Here is a 24010-nt window from a genome sequence, read left to right on the forward strand (position 1 = left end):
TGTTGTGTGAGTCCAATGCCGATAGACTCATCGATCATTAAACTAAAATACGTAGAGGACTTTATCCTTTCTACAATTTATTGCAACAATGCATCGCTTATGCAATATATAAAGTTAGTGCATGCCTTTTCATTGATATAGATCATGTGTAATGCATGGGCATTTAGATCAGTTTCAACAGTTTAGGATGCTTACTACTAAAAGAAAGATTCTCCTGTGTAATAAAATATGCAAAACGAGAAAGAGATTAAGAGTGGCATGATTAGTAACTTCCTTTGACGTGTTCATGCTATCTATTATCAACACCCTTCTGTCATTACGCATGTACTTGGCATCTTCATGTGCCCTAGTCTTAGCATGCTCTGTAAGGGCATGATGCTGTATATTAATTAAACCAGCTTTTCTAGGTTCACTTTTGGAACGAATATCGTTCTTGCAATATTTATAAAAAATCCCAGCAACATTAGTATCAAAAAAATCCCATTCAAATGTGATCATCGAAGCCTCATTCCATGCTTGTATGCATTGCTCTTTCTCTAAATCCTCCTTTAGGGTGAATCTAAGTCTACCTCAATTGATACTCTTCCTTCCCCATGTCGATGAGACTCTTCAGCCATGGACATCCGCTTCTTCTTGGAGTGCTTAGGGAGTGGCCTTTGTTGAGTAAATCTAAGCAAGTTGAACAATGTTCATTGTTTAGGAGGTATTTTTCTAGAATTAAAAGAAACTAATCAAAATTATATATCCACACATCATGCCTATAGCTATTATAAGATGCGAGTTTGAACATATCATTATGCCTATAGATTGCATGAGTTATTTCCCAATCAACATAACATTTTCTATAACACAACATAGATTTAAAGAAATATACACAGGAAATATGTTGAGAGATGTAATCGCGGTGTTGTGTGTATGTGGGAAAGCACCCTAGAGGTGCAAGATATTGTGGTAAGATAAGAATGCCACATGTAATATTGTATGATGGTATGTGAGTGTTGACAAAAAGAGTGTCGATTCTTTGTGTTCGAAAATGCTTGCCTTCACACCATATAGCATTGAACATAGTGCACTGGACCAAAATAGAAGCAATATTTGTGTAAGCAATGTGAATAAATATTAAAAGCAAATCACTTACAACTAATGCAAAACATTAGTTCTATGTACCTTTAACATGCATCCTCGTGCATACTCCCATTCTTCCGTCGTGATATGCAGCCCCTCGTCGCTCTCTGCTCTCTCCATTTCCTCATGCAACCAATCAACATGGATATCATTCGGAAGTGTTGCTAGATGCTTAGGGTACGCCTTACGAGAGCCATGTTGCCTCCGAAAGAGAGCTCTTTCTGCTTGCCTTTTTGTCTTTGCATCCTCATATCTTGTAACCAATCTGCTCATCACATCACTATTAAGGATGCAAGTGAAATTGAGATCATCAATCAATGTTCTGTCAATTACTTTACTCTGTCCTTTTCCTTGAGGCACAATAGAGGTCATCCTCAAGTCCTCTTCATTGCTCCATAGTCGTGGCAAAGAGCTGTCCACCTGACCAAGAAATTCTAAAATATATACAAGAGACTCTTGTATCAACCAACCCTCGACCGCCATGCTTCCTTCAGGCCTTGCACTTTGCCTCACAAAGTCTTTTAAGGTCTTCATGAAGCGCTCTAGGAAGAACATCCAACGTGCATGCACAGTACCACATAAAGCGATTTCGTCCACTAAATGCACAATGAGATGTAGTTGACTTGTGAGAATGGTTCACGGAAAAGTCTCCTCTACCAAACAAACCACCTCCACTGCCATAACACGTGCATCATCCAACGTGGCTGGATCAATTGCTTTGGAACTAACATATCTGAAAAATAAATAAATAGTACGTTATACCTCATGCATGTTCATTTTGCAAGGTATAATGAAGGGTGATCTGACATGGGTTTTACATACCTCACAAGCTCGCCCATCTTATAAATACATTTTTTCAAACTCTTATTTGCACAATTGTCGATGCTAGTAGGTAGTATGAACTGCGCACATAAGAGCACATGTATGTATGGTTTATGGCATTACAAAATTTAATTTCAACGTACAAGACTTGGAAAACACTTACTTGAAGCATCTTGTGCCAATCGTGGGACTTCAACCCATATAGTTGCTCAACGCCTCTTTTCTTAGTGGTTGTAAAGGCTCCCTTCAATGATCTCATGCATCCAATGGGAGTACGCAAAGTGGTGATGGCCTGCTTTACCTGCTTCTCCTCTTTCTTTGATATAATCCATGGTGCAGGTGGAAGACGAACGTGCCCACCCACCTCTCGTGGCCAAGCTTGACGCATACGTCCTGCGATCCGCAAGTCCTCACGTACGCTAACATTGTCTCGTTTACCAATAATATGTTCCCAAATACCAGATCCCACATTCTTGAAGATATGCATGGGATCAAGAAGATGGTTGATCTTAAGACGGGTCCAATATGGTAGCCGAAAAAAAATAGAGTACCTACACAAGGGATTGCTCTATGTGATCTTTAATCCAATTAGAGACTACACAAAACAAGATTGAAAAAACATTACTATACCTGTTCATGCCATCTGGAGGAAGAATATTTGTAGACTCCCAAATACGGTTCCAATCTTTTGCACGAAGTGTTTGTGGAGGAATGTTACTCTTACTAGCAACATATTTAGGATGATCTGAGGGGAGAAATCGATGATGATTATCGAATATGATCTTACATAAACCGTCAGCATACGCATGTACTAACGAAGGGCCACAAATAGGACATGCATGTTTATCCGATGTTTTCAAACCTGTTAAAATATAAATAAAAGTTAGAATAATAAAGTCAATATTTATAATTAATATATATAGCCATGAGTCATTTGAATACCATTAATTTACATCGGCTCACCTCTAAACCTGTTTGATTCCATTCTCCATACATGGAGATGTGATTCAAGGTAATTCGACGTGATCGTACAATGCATCCTTGACATCGATTACACATACATTTGATCCGTTGTCCCAACCACACATCGCGATTACGATGACGCATTGTCTCATCTTCCCCAGAACTGCTTGAGGAGGTTGATGACATCCTATGCACAAACCAGAAAACACAAAATCATAATATGTTCTTAATGAAAGTATAAAAATCGCGTGTATTAACGCGGCTATTTCCTAAAAATTGCGTGTATTAACGCGGCTATTTTCTAAAAATTGCGTGTATTAACGCGGGTAATTCCTGCAAAACGCGTGTATAAACGCAGCTAAATTATCATACACGCGTTTATAAACGCGACGATCTGTTTAAACTAAAAATAGCCCGCCTTCCCCAAATAAAGATTTTGAACTAACAATACTGTTGTTTTTCATTTTCGCCTCTTCCAACAGTAACGAAACCTAAGTGCAAGGAGGGAGAAGAGAAGGAGCACACACGGGAGGAAGCCGACCAAGAAAGAAGACTCACTTTTTCAGAGGTGAGTCAGTTTGTCCTTTGCCTTGTCTCCTTCCTCAGATTTGTTTATGCTATTTTCTATTTGCTTTTTGGGTTTGTCTCCGTCCTTTTGCTTCTGTGCACACGATTTTGGGTGAATGATTCTGACAGGGGTGACAGTGGGCCTTTTATAAGGACACATTGTCAGAGGTCGGTCCTTTTCAAAAAAAAATTTGCACAGGTCGCGTGTAGAAACGCGTGTAGAAGCGCGTGTATCCTGTCTGCACAGACTGTTCATGCGGATATACACGCGTTTTTGGACGGGTGTATACACGCGTTTTTTGACGGGTGTATACATGCTTTTTTGGACGGGACTGCGTTTCCTGTTTCTATGGTTTGCAGGCTGATAGACGACTTGAATAATGATATTTATGTGAGTCAAGAGACAGCCCATGATGTACATGAGGATTATTTTTGCAGATTCTTTATGGATATTCCAAGTTCTTCATCCGATGCATTTGCGTACAGCAATTGGCTGATGGAGATGCTAAATCATTTTGGGCGCCATCCTGGTCTAGTTGAGCTTACAGAGTACATGTATGCCCATCCCCCTCCTTCCATGCCTGGTGTCTATACCCCTACCGCGAGTATCCAGGGCACTCCAGTGCCGTCTATGCCTACGAGTCCGACGAGACGGCATGCAGCTTCTCCTCTTCCACGTCCACCGAGGAGACATACCTCGTCCTAGACACACTCACGCACACTCTCACAGCCACCATCACGTGCTCCCTCAAAGCCACCGTCACGTCAGGGCTCACAGCCACCGTCACGTAGACAATCCCCCAGTCGTGACTCCACCCGCAATAGTAGGAAGAGTGGGAGTGGAGGATACGGCGGGTGCTTTGGTGGGGGAGGTGGGGGAGGTAGTAGGGCATGCGGTGAGAGGAGATAGAGGGAGAAGAGTTAGAGGAGACAATTCGGAAGAGGAGGAGATGAGAGAGGTGGAGGGAGTGATCTGCTATGATGTGACGGATAGGGGCGGGATAGTGATGGATGCGAGGGGGAGGGAGGTAATGGAGTACATGCGTGGGGTAGTATCAAACTTGTATAGAAATTGTTTTATTAAATTTAAAGATCAAAATAGCCGATTAGTTGGGGAGGTGATAGAGGCTGTACATAGTCGGTACCCCAATCCCCCACACGCTACATTCTCGGATGTATGGGGAAGAACACGAATAAGGGAGATCTTAAGTAATAAAAGATCTCACCTTAAAAAACTCGCGTACGATGATGGGCTAAATGTAGCTGCGGGTGGCTATCCTGCCGAGAAACCTGCCACCACTGCGCACAAACGCGAGTGGAAGGAGGCAAAGAAACGAGCAGAGGGTGGCGTGAAGAGCATGAAGCATGTGGAGGCACGACGGATCCAGATGGAGACCATTGGATCTTCGCATTTCGGATCTGGCGGCGTCGAGTCATGGGAGGCAGAGTTCGTAAGTATCTTGCCACTTTATATGATTGTTTACTTAATTCATTGATTTTATGATTGTTTTAATCTTACAAATTGTGTTGATTATGATACAGTGACGGGTTACGGGGAGGAAGCCCTCAACCCACGATACTGCGTATGCTCGCCGGCATAGCAGACGTGACACGTGGGCCATCTTCAGAGCCGAGGGACGTGTTACGGACGCGCAGTTTGAGATGGCCATGAGACCATACGGTCGACAGGTACTTGAAAACTCTAAACGAATGATTTTTTTTATTGAATTACATATATATATACTTATATACTATATATTACTTGAACAGGAACAAGCTGGTGATGATCCACCCGCCGCCACTGCAGAGGGTGGACGTGAGCACTACTCATCGGACATTCCGACCGATGTGAGCTCATCTGAGCATGGAGGGAGCACCGAGTCATCATCTGGGTCTGAGTAGTACTCAGACTTATAGTATCACATTCCATATTGAGGATGTGGTTGTATATATTTTTTTGTAAACTGAAGCCATGGTCTACTTCAAGATATGGACTCCCTTGTATATATGTGTGAAATTTTGATAGTAATATTGAATCGTGAATCGATAGTATTACATTCATGTCTGTCTTGAATTGTGTATTGACAATGTATGCATTCATGTCGTTCTTGTCTTAATCTTCCTCGTGGATATGTTCTTCGTGGATATGTTCTTCCTCGTGGATATGTTCTTCGTGGATGGTCTAATGCACCAAAAAAAAAAATTCCAGAGAGTGTTATTGGGTGCTGGAATGCTGGAACAGCATTCAGGCACCAAATAGCACTCTCTGGATTTTTTTTTGCTCTCTGTTCACGTGTATAAACGCGTCAAAACTGCTAAAAGTCGAGTGTATATATGCGGAAAATCTGTAAAACACGCGTGTATAAACGCGTCAAATCTGAGAAATACGCGTGTATAAGCAGATCTAAAGTTAAAAAACGCGTGTATAGACGCTTGTATCAACGCGTCTAAATGCATCAGAACTAACAGAGCGCGTGTATACTACCGTGTATAAGCGCGTCTGAGCACTCCTATACACACGCTTTTACACGCATGTCTCTGGCCGCGATTATACACGTGCTGATACACGGGCCCGCTACTTTTTCTCACAAGTCATTTTTAGCAGCTAGGAGCGCGGGTATGAGCCCGATCCCTTGTAGTGTCCTCACTGTAGATGACTGCCTCATTATAGACGCTAATTACAATTATAGACGACTACCTCCTCATTGTAATTAGGGTGCCAGAAATGCCTCCTAATTGTGCATACCTCCTCATTGTAGATGACTACCTCCTCATTGTAGATGCTATGGGTAATTATATGAGCACAGAGGGAACAATTGAGCCATGGCAAAGCATAATGTTAGTATGGAGACACATGAGATATCATTGCAAGGCATAATGTGAGTGGATCAACGCATGAGATCTACCAAGGATATCACCAAGAGCATGCATGATAACCTAGCATTGATTTTTACGCATGAACACAAGAGGATAGAATGTGTATTAAATATCAGGGAGACCATTATCTCATATTGTAGAGGACTACCTCCTCATTGTAGTCGCTATGGGTAATTATATGAACACACAGGGAACAATTGAGCCATGGCAAGGCATAATCTTAGCATGGAGACACACAAGATATCATTGCAAGGCATAATGTGAGTGGATCAACACATGAGATCACTTGCATCTACCAAGGATATCACCAAGAGCATGCATGATAACCTAGCATTGATCTTTATGCACCAATACAAGAGGATAGAATGTGTATTAGATATCAGGGAGAGCATGCATTATGACCTAGCATTGATCTTGATGCAAGACAACACAATCCATATCCATAAATACCACACAGCCATAAGCATGCCAAATAGGAACATAAATTTCAACATCAAATGCAAGTATACAGTAGATCTGTCAAGGTAAGGAAAGCTTCCATTTCTTCCTCATAATACTCTATTTGTGCCCTCAGATTCCTTCCTTTTTTGGATCCAAATATTCTTAACTTTTTTAAATCCTTATCACCTCCTTTTCTTCATCATAGCACTCAACTTTCAGGATCTCACAACAGCACTCAGCTTTAAGTATCAGAAGATCACTCAGCTTTAAGTATCACAATATCTATACACTCAGTCTTCAAAATATCTTCATCAAAGCACGATGCGATATCAACAAATCGGCATTATTGGAATCAAAGAATTGCATCATCTTTCCATCTGGCCACAAGGTTCATTTTTATGCCTCTTTTTGTAATTTAGATATCAAATTCTTGCATGCTTGCATATTCAGCATGAAATTTCTTGCATGCTTGCATATTAAGGACTCTAAAAGCGTGGCGTAATCTTAGCAAAAAGGCTCTTCCTGAATTTCTTAAATCGCACCATCCTTCTATGACATTAAATCTACATTAATATCTAATTTTCTTGTGCTTGATTTGTCATAGATAGATAGAACAAAGGAGATATTAAGGAGGGTTGGACCAGGTCCAGGTTTGGCAGAGAAAGCAACACGTGAAAGTAAAGTATTGGGGGAGAAGCTAAAGAACAGGATCAACCAGCATATAAATGCCCTCAAAGATAAAGAAGGCCCAAAAACATATTGATCTTCTCATCCCTAGGTTTACATTCATGAGAATTGTAAGACAAATTTGTGATGATTGGAAGCTTAGAATGAGATGGGCCTCCAATGCCATTGTGGCACATGTAACAATGTGACCACCTTATACAGTCTCTATATATTTGACCACCTTATGCAGTCTCCATATGTTTGACCAATCTTCATTGAGAATTTGTGTACTTAGAGACACCACTTTCAAGAAACCAACTGCTATGAGGGACAGTTGCATTGAGACATGCATCCTATTTAGGATTATAACTGTAAGTAGTCCATCAATGAGAAGTCTTGATGGACAATGACATTAGCAGGAGAGTCCTTCTTCTTTGAACCCTAATTGTTAGAAGCCAAACTTCTCTGGAATCCTTGTTAGGTTATTTTCTCTTATTTTCCTTGTTTTGTACTTCACAACAATTTTCAATTACATGGCCAAGCTTTTTGCAATATTGGCAAGTCACCTTCTTTGGCTATTCGGAATCACCCTTAGCCTCAGCACTTTTGTTTGAATTGGTCTTTTGCTTTAATTTCTTACCCTTATCTTTGGTTGCTAGAGCCTGATCACTCCTAGAACTCTCAAAGGCATTCTTTCTCATGGATTTTTCCTCATGCAATAGTAAGGTAATAGGCTCCTCATACGTAAGAGGGGCTACATTGCCTCTAAAAGAAAGTGACAGGGAAGTATTGAAACCTAGATAAGATTTAGGTAATAACCTAAGGGCGATGTTAATTATATCCTTTTCATAATTGACCTCATCAATATTGAGAGATTTATCTCTCAAGGGCAATGAGTTAAGGGTGATGTTGATCATATCCTTTTCAGAATTGACTTCATCAGTATTGAGAATTTTCTTTCTCAAGTCCTATAAGTTTGTTAAATATTGGTTCATGGACCCCCTCTCTTTCATATTTCCATCATCAAGTTGCCTTTTAATTACATCATTTCTAGCCCGATATATAATTTGTTCCAAGAAAGCATAGATGCTTTACATGTGCAGAACAATACACCTTTTACACAAGCATTATGTGAATCCCATATTCTTTGGTCAATAGTGGTTTGAGGAGTATGAGAATGGGTCTATTGGCATTGACCCCTTTGGGGAGCATTAGGAGAAATTGTGAATCCAATATTCTTTGGTTAGTAGTGGTTTGAGGAGTATAAGACTAAATATGTTGGTCTCGATTCCTTTGAGGAGTAGTAGGATCAATTGTGCTAGGGTGGAGCCACTGACATGACCCCTAAAGCCCTTTCCAGTAAGGACATTTTTTACCATAAAACTCCATAAGGAGTAATTTGATCCATCTAATTTATTCTCTTTGGAAAGAACTACCAAATAAATCATTTGCAGAGTTGTTGGTCATACCTGACTTTTGGTGAATTTTGAGAAGAAAAGATGTGAAAAGAAAGCTTGAAATAAAGTCAATTGTTGGTGTTGATAAACAATTCACAAACTGCTAAAAATTGGCAATAGAATTGGATGATTCGAGAAAGTAGAATCGGATGATCCAAGAAATTTGAATCAGACGATGCAAGAAAGTTGAATTGGATGATCCAAAAAAGTTGAATTGATAAATTCCAAAAAGTAGAATAGGATGATCATAAAAGTGGAATCGCCTTCTTCTGCATCTCCACACAGTGGTCATCCAAATCACCATTTCTCCCTCAAAATTAACTAATTAATCTGTAATGTATGATTATATTGATGTTCTAATGAAAAAATTTGGTTCAATTGTTGGAATTGATAGCATTTATCTCCAAATCAAAAACCATTAAAAACCTAAAAACTTTTAATTTTTACATCAACCCTCCATGATTTTAAAAATTGAAGCTTTCTTTACACACCAAACTGAATTCTATGTAGAATTTTCTTGGAATTAGAAAAATAAAAGCTCTCTTTACCTCTTTCTTTCATATAATTTTGAGATAACCCTCTTGAATCTTCTTTTTCATTACTTTGATCCTTTGTTGCACACCTTCCAAAGCCTGCTTTCTCCTAGATGAGTTGGTAGCTCTCTTTTTACAAGAAGAGCAGTCTCGTTCCAATCAGAACAACATGCTTGCTTCTCATTAGGCTTTTGCTGCCTCCCATCACGGAAAAAGAAAATATAGGGCTCCGTCTTGTGCTAAACCTAAGGGTAAAGCACCCACCCATTCAGATCCTTCATATCCCAAAGAGGAGAAATCTAATAAGAAGAGATGCAACTATTCTTGGAAACTTGGTCATGTCCTTGAGGAATACTGGAATGATGGCTATGAGCTATGCTTTAACAGCCACATGCAGTGATTTCCCTACTTCGAATGTTGATTGGTACTCTGAATTAGGATTGTCACTTAAAGCTATGCTTGACATTGATCCTAGTGATGATCCGTCCTTAGTTGATTATGCTTTATAGCAGTTGTCAGCTAAGTTGTCTCTATGACTATTACAGGTGTGGGGGAACACATGTTGTGTATTGATGGTGATAATGTTTGTGGTCACTTATGCATTTGACCTCTCAATTGTGCTATGTCTTGGAGACATACCTATATGCAGTGATGTTTACTTTGCTGAGATATATTACTTTCTTTCCCAGCTCCTTGTCCAAGTTGCCTCTCCTTTGTGGCTCATTTACATGGATGCTAATGAAGTTAGACTGTTACATTGTCTTTAGCTTGGTTGGCTTACCACTTTGCATAATTCAAGGTTTCTTTACATCAATCTGTGTGGGATTACACATCTCTTTTATTTTGCCATCCTGAGAGGTTACCTTAGACTCTTATGGTGTGGCTAGATGTATGCCTTCCTAACCCCACTTGACAGTTTGTTATATCATCCCATTTCCATTGTTGATTCCACCTTGTCGGCTTGACCATTGACTAAGGTTCCTTTATTGATGTATTGACATTCAGTAATCCTTGACAGCCTATGCCTTGCTATTAGAAATTGCTTACATCTTCATACCATTATTTGGTAGTACCAATGCTGAATTTGTTGAGTCTCCTTGGCTCCAAATCAGTCTTCCCCTGCTTCCGTAAATTTCTCAACCCACCTTTCCCATATTGCTCCAAATTAACCATGCTTAGATCAGGATGCCATGGGTGATGCATTAATTGAAGAGATTGCAACAATTCGTGACTCCCTGCTGTAGCCAGCCACACGTTGCCTCTGGAGATACATCTCATTTGGGTGATATAGCCCTTGTTGCTTCCGCATTACATGGGTAGCCACTTTCTCCTTTTGTTGCTTTGGAGGATGCCATGCATTCAACCTTCCGCTGCTCTGACAATCAACAGACATTAATTGCTCGTGTCATACAACATGCATTTAATGTTACAGACATGGGGCTTTTTGCATTACTCTTTGGGTATCCAGTTTTTACCAATTGAGGGGGGCATTATGCTATCTAAGAGAAGCTTTTGATGCTCCTCTTATCACTGAATTGTCGGATGTCTTATTATCTATGCACTACCCATCTTAGATTTATGTATTGCCCATTGCCCCGGCACCCAGCATTGGCTAGCAGTGAAACACATCTTTCGTTATCTTCAAGGCACGTAGGACTTTGTATTATTTTATAGCAATGCGTCTTGTTTATGCTTATCGACCTACAGTGACAATGACTGGGCAGGATGTTATGATACTAGGGTGTCAACCAGTGGTAACTATTTCCTTCTTAGTAGTTAATGTATTTCATGGCTTAGCAAGAAGCAACAGTGGCCACTTCAAGTTGTGAAGCTAAGTACAAGAGGGTAGTATTCACATCTATTGTGGTGGAGTGTGTATGGCTCCATCGTCTATTGGCAGATCTTGGTGTTACATAGCCATCCTCTACCACCATTTTCTTTTGCACGGCTATTATTATCATCAACGTATGCCTAGGCCATGACCATTTGTATGGCTATGTATTATCATCAACATATACCTAGGCCATTACCATTTGTATCATGCAATAAGCATAGAATAACCACACTTTATCAACATCATGATTAAGTGGAGTTAACTTGCTAATATCGTTGGTAAACCAAAAGGCGTTATGCCACATCATAGCATTCCACAATTTGTGCGTGAGCATAAAGGCTAGCATTAATAGTGATACTAATGCTATTAAGTTTACTACACTTGAATTACCACGAGACCTACAATATAATTACTAGACACACTTGTTTGGATCCTTAAACTTTAAGAGGTAGTGACTCACTACTCAAGCATTTGAACAAATATTTGTTAGACACGTTATAAAAAACCAAAAAGTAAAATCACATGCCATGCAATAAAGAATTGATTTGGTTGAGAAGAGAGCAATCTAATTGATTTTTAAAAAAGCGTAAATTGATTGTCAAAGAAGAAAAGCCGTATCTAGGGTAACTAATGCCTATGTGTGTTTAAGAGAGAGAAGAAGAAAAAGAGAGAGAGAGAGAGAAAGCATTATAATGATGCAAAAGTAAGACTTTTCAAATTGCAAAAAAACAATGCACGTTCTTTCAAAGCAAAGGTTATTTAAAAGGTCAACAAAAATCCAACACCTCTCTTCCTTTCTCCTGCACCCTTCACATACTAGTGCCTCTGATTGTATTTTTCAAACTTTTGGTCCACTCATTGGGGCTGACAGGTGCATGAAATCTACTTTTCAATACACTTGGCCCATTGTTTTTGTCTGGTCAACATACAGTCCCATAATAAATAATACCTCCCATTTACTTTATTTTGTTTGGTTTCGTTTTGTGCAATATTTTGGTGCAAGTCAATATTATTCTTTGGTGCAAGTCAATGATATACATATATGCAACCAACAGAGAGCAGCCGCTTGTCTTAAAGGCCTCCATGTGTGTGTGTTTTGACAAGAATCCCATGATTTTGGACGAGCTTTGGAAGAAATTGAGCGAGCAGTGGTGACGAGAGTGCTCGACACGACTGTTACTCTGCATGCCCAGGTGTCGCCCATGCATGTCTGCTTGTTTGCATGCACCGCCTGCCCTTTCCCCTCCTCGTCTCCCCCTCCTTGCTCTGCTTGCTGACTCTCACCGCGTGGTAAGGCCCTCCCCCCGCGAGGGGGGAGCTACCCAAAGAAATTTTTTGTTCTGAAGCGCAGTACTGCTGTTAGGTCATGTCTTCCTCGTCCCCTCCTAGAACAGGAGGGGTAACACCTCTTCGTTCTCTCCTCGCCCCCCCTAATCAAGTCAATGCGTGGCATCCCACAAACCCTCTCCCCCATCGAGCTCTTCTGAACCAGAACCTTTCTCCCCCTTTCAATGCCGGACCGGCTGCCCTTTTCACCCAGCACTTTTTACAGTCTTTGCCAAGAGAGGTGGCCTCTCAAGTATAGGAAGCGCTGGAAAGCAAGGCTGCAGATAATGCCTTTCCAGCGAACCCTTTCAATCAGACACCAGGCGCGCATTCGAGCCCTACTCAAGAAGGCTTCGCAGGGAAATCGCCAGACTCTACCCCGGAGGTTTTCTGCAGCAACCGCCAAAAAACTGATGGAGCAACGCAGGGACACTCTTATTCAGGTAAACCACTGGTGATTCTTCTTGCTAGCCAGGTGAGGAAAATTGAAAAGGACTTAGAGACCCGAGCTCTTTTAGGTCTGATTGCGGGCCCTCGGCCCCCAGTGGAGATGTGGAAATCCTGGGTCAAACAACAGTGGGATAGTAGGGGCTGTATTGTAGAAACCATTGAGGCTCTTCCTAAAAACCACTACCTTTTCATGTTTAAGACCCCTGAAATGGCTTTTGAGGTTCTAAGCATGGGACACTGGGTCATTCGTACCTCCCCCCTATGCTTGTTCAAGTGGAGTAAGGACTTCAGTCCTGAGAAGTCTGCCAGTGAGAACTACCCAGTATGGGTTGAACTCCCTAACCTGCCCCTTCATTTTCATCATCACCTCAGGCCTATTGGCGAGCAGCTGGGTAAAGTCCTAGGTGTCAAGCCCCAGAGAGACTTCAATCCTTCTTGGCATCCTCAAATGCTGATAGAGTTGAACCTTTCTAAACCTCTGCCAGAATCGATTATCATTGCTACAGATGATGGTGAGACCTGTGAACAACCTTTAGTTTACAAATACCTTCCCAACGCCTGCTTCCATTGTGGGATGGCTGGCCATTTTGTCAGAGAGTGTCCTGTAAAATTTCCCCCAGCTCAGCCGAAACAACAGCAGGCTCAAGCCCCTATCGATCCCCAGACGAAGTCTATTGAGAATCGCCAGCCTACTCCTCCTTCCACTGGACAATCTACGAGCACCACAGACAAGAAGGGTGAGACATCTAAGAATAACAAAGCAAGAGGTAAGAACCCTAACCGCTTTGCTCTTTTGGCTGACCTACCAGAGTGGGTGGATTCAGATGTCCCAACATCTGAGTCGGACAGGGGAGAAATTGCAGCCACTCCTCTTGATAAGCTGAAAGGGAGTAATGAGAAGGGCAACTCTCTACAGCTGGTTATAAGGGATAACTCCATTGATCTTAACCAAGCCTCTCAACCCCCCTTGCAGGAAGTGAATCCCAACCTGTTTATAGCTCCAATGGAAATCCAAAAGGACAATAAACGCTCCCATTCGGCAGTGGCCAGAACCCCTTCCAAAGATCACCAAGGTAAAGGAAAGAAAAAGGTTAACCGATGAGAGTGCTGTCTTGGAATGTTAAGGGGATTACTGACCCCTTTAAAACCAAAAAATTAAACAGGTGGATCAAGGAGTATCCTGTAGATGTCTGTGCTTTGCAGGAAATAAAGGTGGTTGGTGATGACCTCCAAAGGAGGCTAAAGGAAATTCATCCAGATTTTATCTGGATCCATTCAACACATGAGAGGGGCTCTGGTGGCACTGCCATAGGCCTAAAAAGGGAGCTAGCCTCATGTCTACACCTAGCCATCACTTCCCAGTTTTGGTGTGCCATCCCCCTGCCTCCCCCTTTCAATTGCACTCTTGTCTCAGTGTATGCAGGAGGTTGCTCTGTTAATAGGGCAAAAATTTGGGAAGAACTGACTGCAACTCCACGACCCCTTATCTTGCTGGGAGATTTCAACATGGTTGAATCTCTGGATGACAGATTTCTCAGGCAGGGGGACAAGTCTTACAGGGTCAGGAGAAGACTAGCTAGGAAGCTTGCAAAGATTACCATGACCTATGGGATGCTGGAATTGAAGGAGAGTTTACCTGGCAGAATTACAGCAGAGATGTTCTTGCAAGAAAGGCAAGACTCGATAGGTGCTATATCTCTCTTCAAGTAGCCAATCAATTCAACAGGGTGAAATCTAAACCAAAGTATACCTCGTGCATTTCTGATCATTACCCCTTACTAACTGTCCTGGATGATAAAGCTAGTAAGATCAGAAACAATTGGTTTCACACTGACCCAGATCTGTTCACTAGACCTGAAGTTAGGAAAGAGGTTGCAGACATATGGTCAAATTCTTTTGGCCAGAAAGGTTCTCCTGCAAAGTGTTGGAATTCAGCTGTTAGGAAAACATGCTCAAGAGAGTTGGTCCCTCCTTTACATGTCACATTAAACAGGAGATGGCACTTAGCACTGGACAGACAACAGTGGGCTTTTAAGTTCCAGAGCATCTGGCAGAGTAACATTCAGCCCAAACACTCAGTTTTGCTGTGGCTTTTGCTCCACAAAGCTGTATGGACTGGTTCCAAAAGCAGGGAAGTGGGTAAAAGTGATGGATTATGTACAAGATGTAAACAGTCAGTTGAGGATATTCCCCATCTTTTCCTCAATTGCCCAACCAACTCCCCTGCATTTTTTGGCCACGTCAATGGAGTTGGCCTGAAAAAGTGAGTCTTCTTTCTTGGTCGGCTTCCTCCCGTGTGTGCTCCTTCTCTTCTCCCTCCTTGCACTTAGGTTTCGTTACTGTTGGAAGAGGCGAAAATGAAAAACAACAGTATTGTTAGTTCAAAATCTTTATTTGGGGAAGGCGGGCTATTTTTAGTTTAAACAGATCGTCGCGTTTATAAACGCGTGTATGTTCGCGTGTATGATAATTTAGCTGCGTTTATACACGCGTTTTGCAGGAATTACCCGCGTTAATACACGCAATTTTTAGGAAATAGCCGCGTTAATACACACAATTTTTAGGAAATAGCCGCGTTAATACACGCGATTTTTATACTTTCATTAAGAACATATTATGATTTTGTGTTTTCTGGTTTGTGCATAGGATGTCATCAACCTCCTCAAGCAGTTCTGGGGAAGATGAGACAATGCGTCATCTCGTAATTGCGATGTGTGGTTGGGACAACGGATCAAATGTATGTGTAATCGATGTTAAGGATGCATTGTACGATCATGTCGAATTACCTTGAATCACATCTCCATGTATGGAGAATGGAATCAAACAGGTTTAGAGGTGAGCCGATGTAAATTGATAGTATTCAAATGACTCATGGCTATATATATTAATTATAAATATTGACTTTATTATTCTAACTTTTATTTATATTTTAACAGGTTTGAAAACATCGGGTAAACATGCATGTCCTATTTGTGGCCCTTCGTTAGTACATGCGTATGCTGACGGTTTGTGTAAGACCATATTCGATAATCATCATCGATTTCTCCCCTCAGATCATCCTAAATATGTTGCTAGTAAGAGTAACATTCCTCCACAAACACTTCGTGCAAAAGACTGGAAGCGTATTTGGGAGTCTACAAATATTCTTCCTCCAGATGGCATGAACAGGTATAGTAATGTTTTTTCAATCTTGTTTTGTGTAGTCTCTAATTGGATTAAAGGTCACATAGAGCAATCCCTTGTGTAGGTACTCTATTTTTTTCGGCTACCATATTGGACCCGTCTTAAGATCAACCATCTTCTTGATCCCATGCACATCTTCAAGAATGTGGGATCTGGTATTTGGGAACATATTATTGGTAAACGAGACAATGTTAGCGTACGTGAGGACTTGCGGATCGCAGGACGTATGCGTCAAGCTTGGCCACGAGAGGTGGGTGGGCACGTTCGTCTTCCGCCTGCACCATGGATTATATCAAAGAAAGAGGAGAAGCAGGTAAAGCAGGCCATCACCACTTTGCGTACTCCCATTGGATGCATGAGATCATTGAAGGGAGCCTTTACAACCACTAAGAAAAGAGGCGTTGAGCAACTATATGGGTTGAAGTCCCACGATTGGCACAAGATGCTTCAAGTAAGTGTTTTCCAAGTCTTGTACGTTGAAATTAAATTTTGTAATGCCATAAACCATACATACATGTGCTCTTATGTGCGCAGTTCATACTACCTACTAGCATCGACCATTGTGCAAATAAGAGTTTGAAAAAATGTATTTATAAGATGGGCGAGCTTGTGAGGTATGTAAAACCCATGTCAGATCACCCTTCATTATACCTTGCAAAATGAACATGCATGAGGTATAACGTACTATTTATTTATTTTTCAGATATGTTAGTTCCAAAGCAATTGATCCAGCCACGTTGGATGATGCACATGTTATGGCAGTGGAGGTGGTTTGTTTGGTAGAGGAGACTTTTTCGCGAACCATTCTCACAAGTCAACTACATCTCATTGTGCATTTAGTGGACGAAATCGCTTTATGTGGTACTGTGCATGCACGTTGGATGTTCTTCCTAGAGCGCTTCATGAAGACCTTAAAATGGGAGTATGCACGAGGATGCATGTTAAAGGTACATAGAACTAATGTTTTGCATTAGTTGTAAGTGATTTGCTTTTAATATTTATTCACATTGCTTACACAAATATTGCTTCTATTTTGGTCCAGTGCACTATGTTCAATGCTATATGGTGTGAAGGCAAGCATTTTCGAACACAAAGAATCGATGAAAAGAGAAATACACAAGATTGTGGTGTCATTAGTAGCTTTGAGGGAGCTAATGGAAAAATGGATGATTATTGTGGCACAATCCAAGACATATTTAGGCTTGACTTTCGTCGCTTCTTTGTGTATGTTTTGGATGTCAAATGGCAATTGAACGTGGTGGAAAAAGGGCCTGATGCAACGATAAAACGCCATGCAAGTGGCTATGTAACTATTGACTCTACAAAGTTTTGGCAAACAAAGAAAGATAGGCTCGTATTACCACAACAATGTGACCAGGTATGCATTTTTTTACTAATGTGTTTCATGTACATATATATCTAAGCTCGCGTACCCCTTAGGACATTAGGATTTCCCACCTCTTGGAAACAACTGATATTAGGAGACTCAGTGTCTCTGATTTTTGAATATTGGAAGAAGTGTAGGGCAGAATTTCTCTGGGTCATATGGTCCTTCAGAAATAATGTTCTATTTACTCCTGCTTTTCAGGCTCTCAGCTTGAAAGCCCTCTTTTCTGGATGTGTAGTGCAGGATTCTACTCTCAAGTTGGACAGGGTAAGAATTTACAGGCGGCGCATTGGGGTGATTAAAGATGCAGTGAAGCTTTACAGTGAACAAGACAGTGACTCCCATCAGGCATTGGAAGAGGATGGAACAATGAACACCACACACGAATGGTTACAGGAGCTTGCTGATGACATACATGACCTGGCAAGGAGATTTGAAAAAGCTCATGAATTTGTGGCTAAGCTACAGGCGGAAATTGACAATTTGTAATTCATTATGTTAGCCTGGTCAGTGTGGCAACACTTCTGTGTAAAAGGTCCTGATGTATATGGCTACCCACCCCCAGCTTACTTCTTTTGTCTAAAGAGTCCTGATGTATATGAATACTCACCTAGCTTATCACCTTTCCCTTGGGTGATCTGATGTATTTTTTGGCTTTCTAATTAATTCACTGCGTATTTGGTTTAAAAAAAAAGAATCCCATGACTTTAACCCGTTTTGCATTTTCAATGCAACTATCGATTTAATTAAAGACACCCTTCAAAAAGCAAGCGTGATAAAATGAGAATGATTGTTGGGTTGTTTGAAGGGGAAAAAAATCAATGTTTTCTTAGAAAAAAATAATAATAAGAAAGAACCGTACATAGGAGGTAGGAACGGCTTTTTGACTCAGCGGCTCCTTTTGACTGACACCGTGTACTCTACTCAGACTGTCTTTTGGGAGCACTCGGCTTAATAAATTGGCTTCTCTTACGTCTCTGTGCCTTCACGCCCCACGTCCTTGCCTTGAGTTCTCTCTTTCGCCTCCAGCTTGCTTGTTTCTCTCATCTCAGCTTTGAGCTCCCTCTCTGCCCATTGCGTTCTCTGTAACCTCGCTCTCGCTCATGGAAGGAATTAGGGACGAAGAACCGATTGTAACAGCGGGCCCAAGCCCAGAGCTTGAAGCCTCTGTTCCGAGCTTGTTGGCATGGCACTGGGTCAATCCTCTTATTGCCCTTGGTAATCGCAAGATTCTTCAGGTCACTATTCTCTCTCTCTCTCTCTCTCTCTCTCTCTCACACACACACACACCTCTTATTGCCATTGGTAATCCCAAGATTCTTCAGGTCACTAGTCTCTCTCTCTCTCTCTCTCTCTCTCTCACACACACACACACACACCCCCTCCCCCCCTCTCTCTCTCTCTCTCTCACTCTCTTTCTCAGGGGCGCGCTCACAGCGCGCCCACACTCTCTCTTTCACGGGCCCTCTCTCTCTCTCTCTCTCTCTCTCTCTCTCTCTCTCTATAGCACGCACGCTCAAAGTGGCTTCTCTCTCTCTCTCTCTCTCTGATCTTGTGAAAATGAAAGTACGAAATCGATTATATCGTATGAAAGAAACTTGCCGATCGGAGTTGCTTTTCTGGCCTTGTACCTGTGTGTAGGCAGAAGATCTCTACGACTTAACCCCCAAGGACAGAACACTCCATTGTGAAGCACAATGGAAGAAGGCCATCGAAGAAGAAGAATTAAAGTCGAAGGAGCCAAAAATCAGAGTGTGGGCACTTCTTTTCAAAACCTTAGGCAAGGCTTACTTTATGGCAGCGTTATGGAAACCTCTCTGGCTGGTTGCCGTCCTTGTGCAGGTAATTACAAGTCAGTACTCTAGATTGGCCGATGGGCAAGAGATCAAATTGCATTGGCAAATAATTAACATGACTTTTCTATAAAATGCAAGGCGGATCCATGTTTACTTGTGGTCTTCTGTTCTGGTCTTTTTCAATAATATATTGTATTCTACCGCGCAGGTATATGTTTTGAAGGTACTCGTGCAGGTTGCAGAAAATCACGCTGGGCATTTTCACTGGTGGAGGGGTATGCTGCTAGTGTTAGCCATGTTCGTTGCATCAACGGCTCAGAGTATGTCACAAAACAATCTCTTCAATTCTAGCCAAAGGATAAGCATGCGAGCACGTGCGATCGTCAGCATGGCTGTCTTTGACAAGGTTAGTTTAAAACCGTAGCTAATTACTTACAAAGACTACAAAACGTACGCAATTACTTATCATGATATATGCAAGAGTGCTTCTTCCGTGAGTGTGTTTCCGAGACAGAGAGAGAAAAAAGAAAGAGAGGTGTTTGTAACGTCATAGCCCATGGCCAGCGGATGACAGAATGGTGTACCTTGGCTACGTGCTGCACTTGTGAGATCTCGGTCGTCCAAGAGAAAGCGATCTTGGCCGTTGAGATGAATTGAATCTGGGCCGCAGGATCGTATTTGATCCCAGCCATTCAGATGAATTGAATCTCCACCTTTAGATCGCAATTGATCGTGGCCGCTTATCATAGCCACACCAGATGAGATCGAGGGAGACATCCTGGCCGTTAATATGAAATGAATCTGGGCCGCAGGATCGTATTTGATCCCAGCCATTCAGATGAATTGAATCTCCACCTTTAGATCGCAATTGATCGTGGCCGCTAATCATAGCCACACCAGATGAGATCGAGGCCATTGAGCAGAGAGAGATCGTGGCCGTTGAGAGCAAGACCATCATTGGCCTGGATATGCGCCTGTTGTTTTCACCGATTTGCTGTGTAGGCTGCATGGTGGGCTTCTACACTTTCAGTTGCAGAAATCGTGCTGAAATTAGAAGAGACCTGAGTAGATTAGGGAGAAAAGCCATTGAAACAGAGAGAGAGAGAGAGAGAGAGAGAGAGAGTGTGAGAGACTAAATATGCCACGCTGTACTACATTGTGTGCATACATAGGGCCTACAACCAGTAAAAAAAAGAAATTGTATTAAGATGCTTTTCCAAGGTCTCTTGGATTAAATTGAAGTGTCGTTCCAACCACAGATTAACCCCACTCATATTAAGGTTTGGAACCTTAGTGTAGGGTAGCTAATTTTTCCCACTCTCTCTCCTCCCGCGCGGCTCTCTCTCCCCCGGCCCGTGTTCCGCATGCCCTCCACCCGCACTCCGCCTACACTCCTTCAACGCCTCTCTCCTTCTCTTCCATCTGCTGCCCTCCACCTGCTCTCAACGGGCTTGTTGTAGCACGCCCCTCTCCTTGCGCTTCTTCTCCATCACACGCAGGCCTCCATCCCTCCCTAACCTTGGTCGTCCAGCTCGCCACCTATGGCGGGGTTGTTGCCTTGGCATCGAAAGATGGCCGTGCAGTGGCTGGACACGTGGGACATGTAGGTTGAGTACCTCTCAGACTTTAGCCACAGCACGAGAGACAGGGAGACAGTCGTGCGAGAGAGTGAAAAAGCGAGGAAGCCCCCATACATGCAATACGCCAAAAAAGAGAGAGGGAAAACATGCAATTTGACAAGTGTTCTAGAAAGGGGCAGCAAATGTAGGTTTACCGCGGAAAAAAAAAAATCAAACAACTAAAACCTTACAGATAAGCTAAGATCGCAAGTAATTTTTACCACACTAATTAATTAATTAATTAATTGCACCCATAAACGTTGTGGGTGCATATTAACCATGGACAACCAAGGCATAAGGAAAGTAGAGAAAAAAGAAATCTCAGATTTTAAAAAAATAAGAGGATTTTTAAAATCCTTTCGATTGACTTTTTGGATCGTTTGTATTTGATTGATCCTTTGTATTTCGACTTCCATTCCGCGTATTAACCATGGACAACCAAGGCATAAGGAGAGGAGGGGAAACAGAAATCTTAGATTTCTAAAAAATAAGAGGATTTTTAAAATCCTTTCGATTGACCTTTTGGATCGTTTGTATTCGATTGACCCTTTGTATTCCGGCTTCCATTCCTGCGTTTCGCTTCTTAATGTCTTTTACATACCACAGCAATGCACTCTCCTCAAAGTAGGTATGGAGGATGATGCAGATGGATTGGCAGGGGGGTTATGGGTGGGGTGTAGAGTTAGGCCCGTTGGAGTGGTGGGTGCCATGGCTTCGGGAGGATCACTCATGGATGGGGTTGGGTTTGGCTCTTGTGGATATTTTTTGTCACCTAAACTATGAGAAGAGTCTGCCGCATGGGTGTGATTGGTTTTGTTGCACCAAACATCTGATCTCAGTCCGAAAATGTTTTTTCTTGTGTCCTCCAGCAATATTGGCATCGCCCTTCAGTTCTTCTTGAATATCCACTATTTGCTTCCCGCCTTACTTCTTTCGGGCTTTTGCTCTTTATCAGCATCCAAACCTAAATTGGAGTCAGAGTTAGAAGTGTCTTCACTAGACACTAGAGACTCCTCTTCTTTCTCTCTTTTCCTTTCTCAGACTTCTCCTTCTTCTAAGGCTCTTTCTTGCTCTTCATCAAGATTGTTTTTCCTCTCATTACTACTGCCACCACTTGCTCAAATGTGAGGGTTTCAAATCAAACAAGGCCACAACTATCTAGAGCTTTGTTCGCAATCCTCCAATGAACCATTGGCTCACAGTAGGGTGTTGTGCTGCTGGTCTCTTGGCTTGAACCAATCTCATTAGTTGGTTGCTTTACCACCCAATGTTGTTTAAAGAACTCTTTCTGTTGATGAGTCACTAGAGCTTTGGTGGCTAAAAGTGTGGCTTCAAATGAGAAAACATGGGCATGTGAATCTTCATCACTCTTCCCTTTGAACTTTGGTTACTTCAATTTCTACTGTCTTCTCTTTGGTCTTCTTGTGTTTGGTCTTGTAGCTCTGGTTGTTCTTCACCATTGCTTTATCCTAAAAATTCTTGATCTTCTTGAATTTCTTGATCTTAGAGCCCATCTTCCTTCATAGCTTCTTGTTGTTTCTACTCCTGCTCTACAAAGGTCTTCTCTCTAGAGTTGATTTGTGTGCTATCGCTCACCACCATTTTCGTCTAGTCTTGGCTACGTGCGTTGGTAACGCATGGATCTAGATGAGTGTCCATCATTCTCCATTCAACCTCCATGTGCACAACTTCACTAGAAATCACTTGTCATAACCACAACTCTAGCTCTCATGTCATGACGTAGTAGAACCACACAACACCTTCTAAGACATGGTTAGATCACTCCACTTAGCTCTGATCTTCCTATCGAGGTTTCTTCCAAACGCTTGACACTTCTAAATCTCTAGCGCTTCCTAAATTCCTAGCAGTTCAGTTCCCACTGCTTATTTCTATGAACACACAAGGAACGATTGAGCCATGAGGTAGAATCTTAGCATGGAGACACATGAGATATGATTGCAAGGCATGATGTGAGTGGATCAACAGATGAGATCAGTTGCATCCACAAGGATATCACCACAACAGCATGCATGATAACCTAGCATTGATCTTTATGCACACCAGCACAAGAGGATAGAATGTGTATTAGATATCAGCACAGAGAGAGCATGCATTATGACCTAACAGTCATCTTGATGCAAGTAACACACTACATATCCATAAATACCACATAGCCATAAACATTCCACATAGGAATGGAAATTTCATTATCAATATGCATCTTTCATACACATACATAAGCAAGATGTATATTGATAATGTAAAATTTTGATCATGCATGTGCAAAAGAGACAATGGAGAGCATTACCTAAGAGCGAAAGAGACTCACAAAATTAGAAGAAGAAAACAAGTGATGATGGCTTCTGAGAAACGCCACAATAGCTCAGGTTTGATGTGGGTGCGAATCGCAGAGTGTCCTCAATAGAAACCTGATTTCCCATAGTGAAAAAAACTTCTTATGTGATCAAAGCATATGGGTCAAAATACCTATGTGCATGTATACATTTGCATATGGGAGCATGCACATATATAAGCAAGATGCATATTGATATACATACATACATAAGCAAGATGCATATTGATAATGGCAAGATGCATATTGATAAATACAACATGGCCTTAAACATGCCAATTAGGAATGGAAATTTCAACATCAATATGCATCTTTCTTATACCTAATGCTATCAATATGTATCTTTCATATACATACATTAGCAAGATACATATTGATAATGGCAATGCACATGCATGTGCAAAATTTGAAAAGAGATGGAGATCCAAGAGCATTTACCTGAGTGAGTGCACTGTGCAGGCGGCAACAACGGTTTTACACCACAGGTGATAGGGTGTGAGGAGGACGGCAGCCGTGGGCATGAGAAACATAGCAAATTTGTAGGCGGCAAAAGTTAGAACATGAGGCCATGAGGCGAAACTTGGAAATGTTTGAAGCACCAATGTTAAATC

At 41.7% G+C, this 24010-nt stretch overlaps 1 protein-coding gene and 1 pseudogene across 1 annotated transcript; both read left to right on the forward strand.

Annotated features, from left to right (window-relative positions):
• The first annotated feature begins 13251 nt into the window (after positions 1 to 13251).
• LOC147620206 (uncharacterized) lies at positions 13252 to 14641 on the forward strand (annotated as a pseudogene).
• A 3992-nt stretch (positions 14642 to 18633) lies between these two features.
• On the forward strand, positions 18634 to 19851 carry LOC147620207 (uncharacterized). The gene is made up of 3 exons (XM_086772598.1): positions 18634 to 18869; positions 19273 to 19473; positions 19636 to 19851. The coding sequence occupies exons 1-3, from the start codon at positions 18735 to 18737 to the stop codon at positions 19849 to 19851; spliced, it is 552 nt and encodes a 183-aa protein (XP_086628724.1). The 5' UTR covers positions 18634 to 18734.
• Positions 19852 to 24010: the final 4159 nt, after the last annotated feature.

The sequence above is a fragment of the Cibotium barometz genome, chromosome 32, assembly GCF_041138505.1.
Source record: "Cibotium barometz isolate CiBa-2024 chromosome 32, ASM4113850v1, whole genome shotgun sequence".
NCBI lineage: Eukaryota > Viridiplantae > Streptophyta > Polypodiopsida > Cyatheales > Cibotiaceae > Cibotium > Cibotium barometz.

Excerpts from the sequence above, each read along its gene's own strand:
- LOC147620207 (XM_086772598.1), top strand. The coding sequence starts at position 18,735 with ATGGAAGGAATTAGGGACGAAGAACCGATTGTAACAGCGGGCCCAAGC. Across the intron at positions 18,870-19,272 it reads GTAATCGCAAGATTCTTCAG|GCAGAAGATCTCTACGACTT; the intron begins GTCACTATTCTC and ends ACCTGTGTGTAG. Across the intron at positions 19,474-19,635 it reads TGGTTGCCGTCCTTGTGCAG|GTATATGTTTTGAAGGTACT; the intron begins GTAATTACAAGT and ends TCTACCGCGCAG.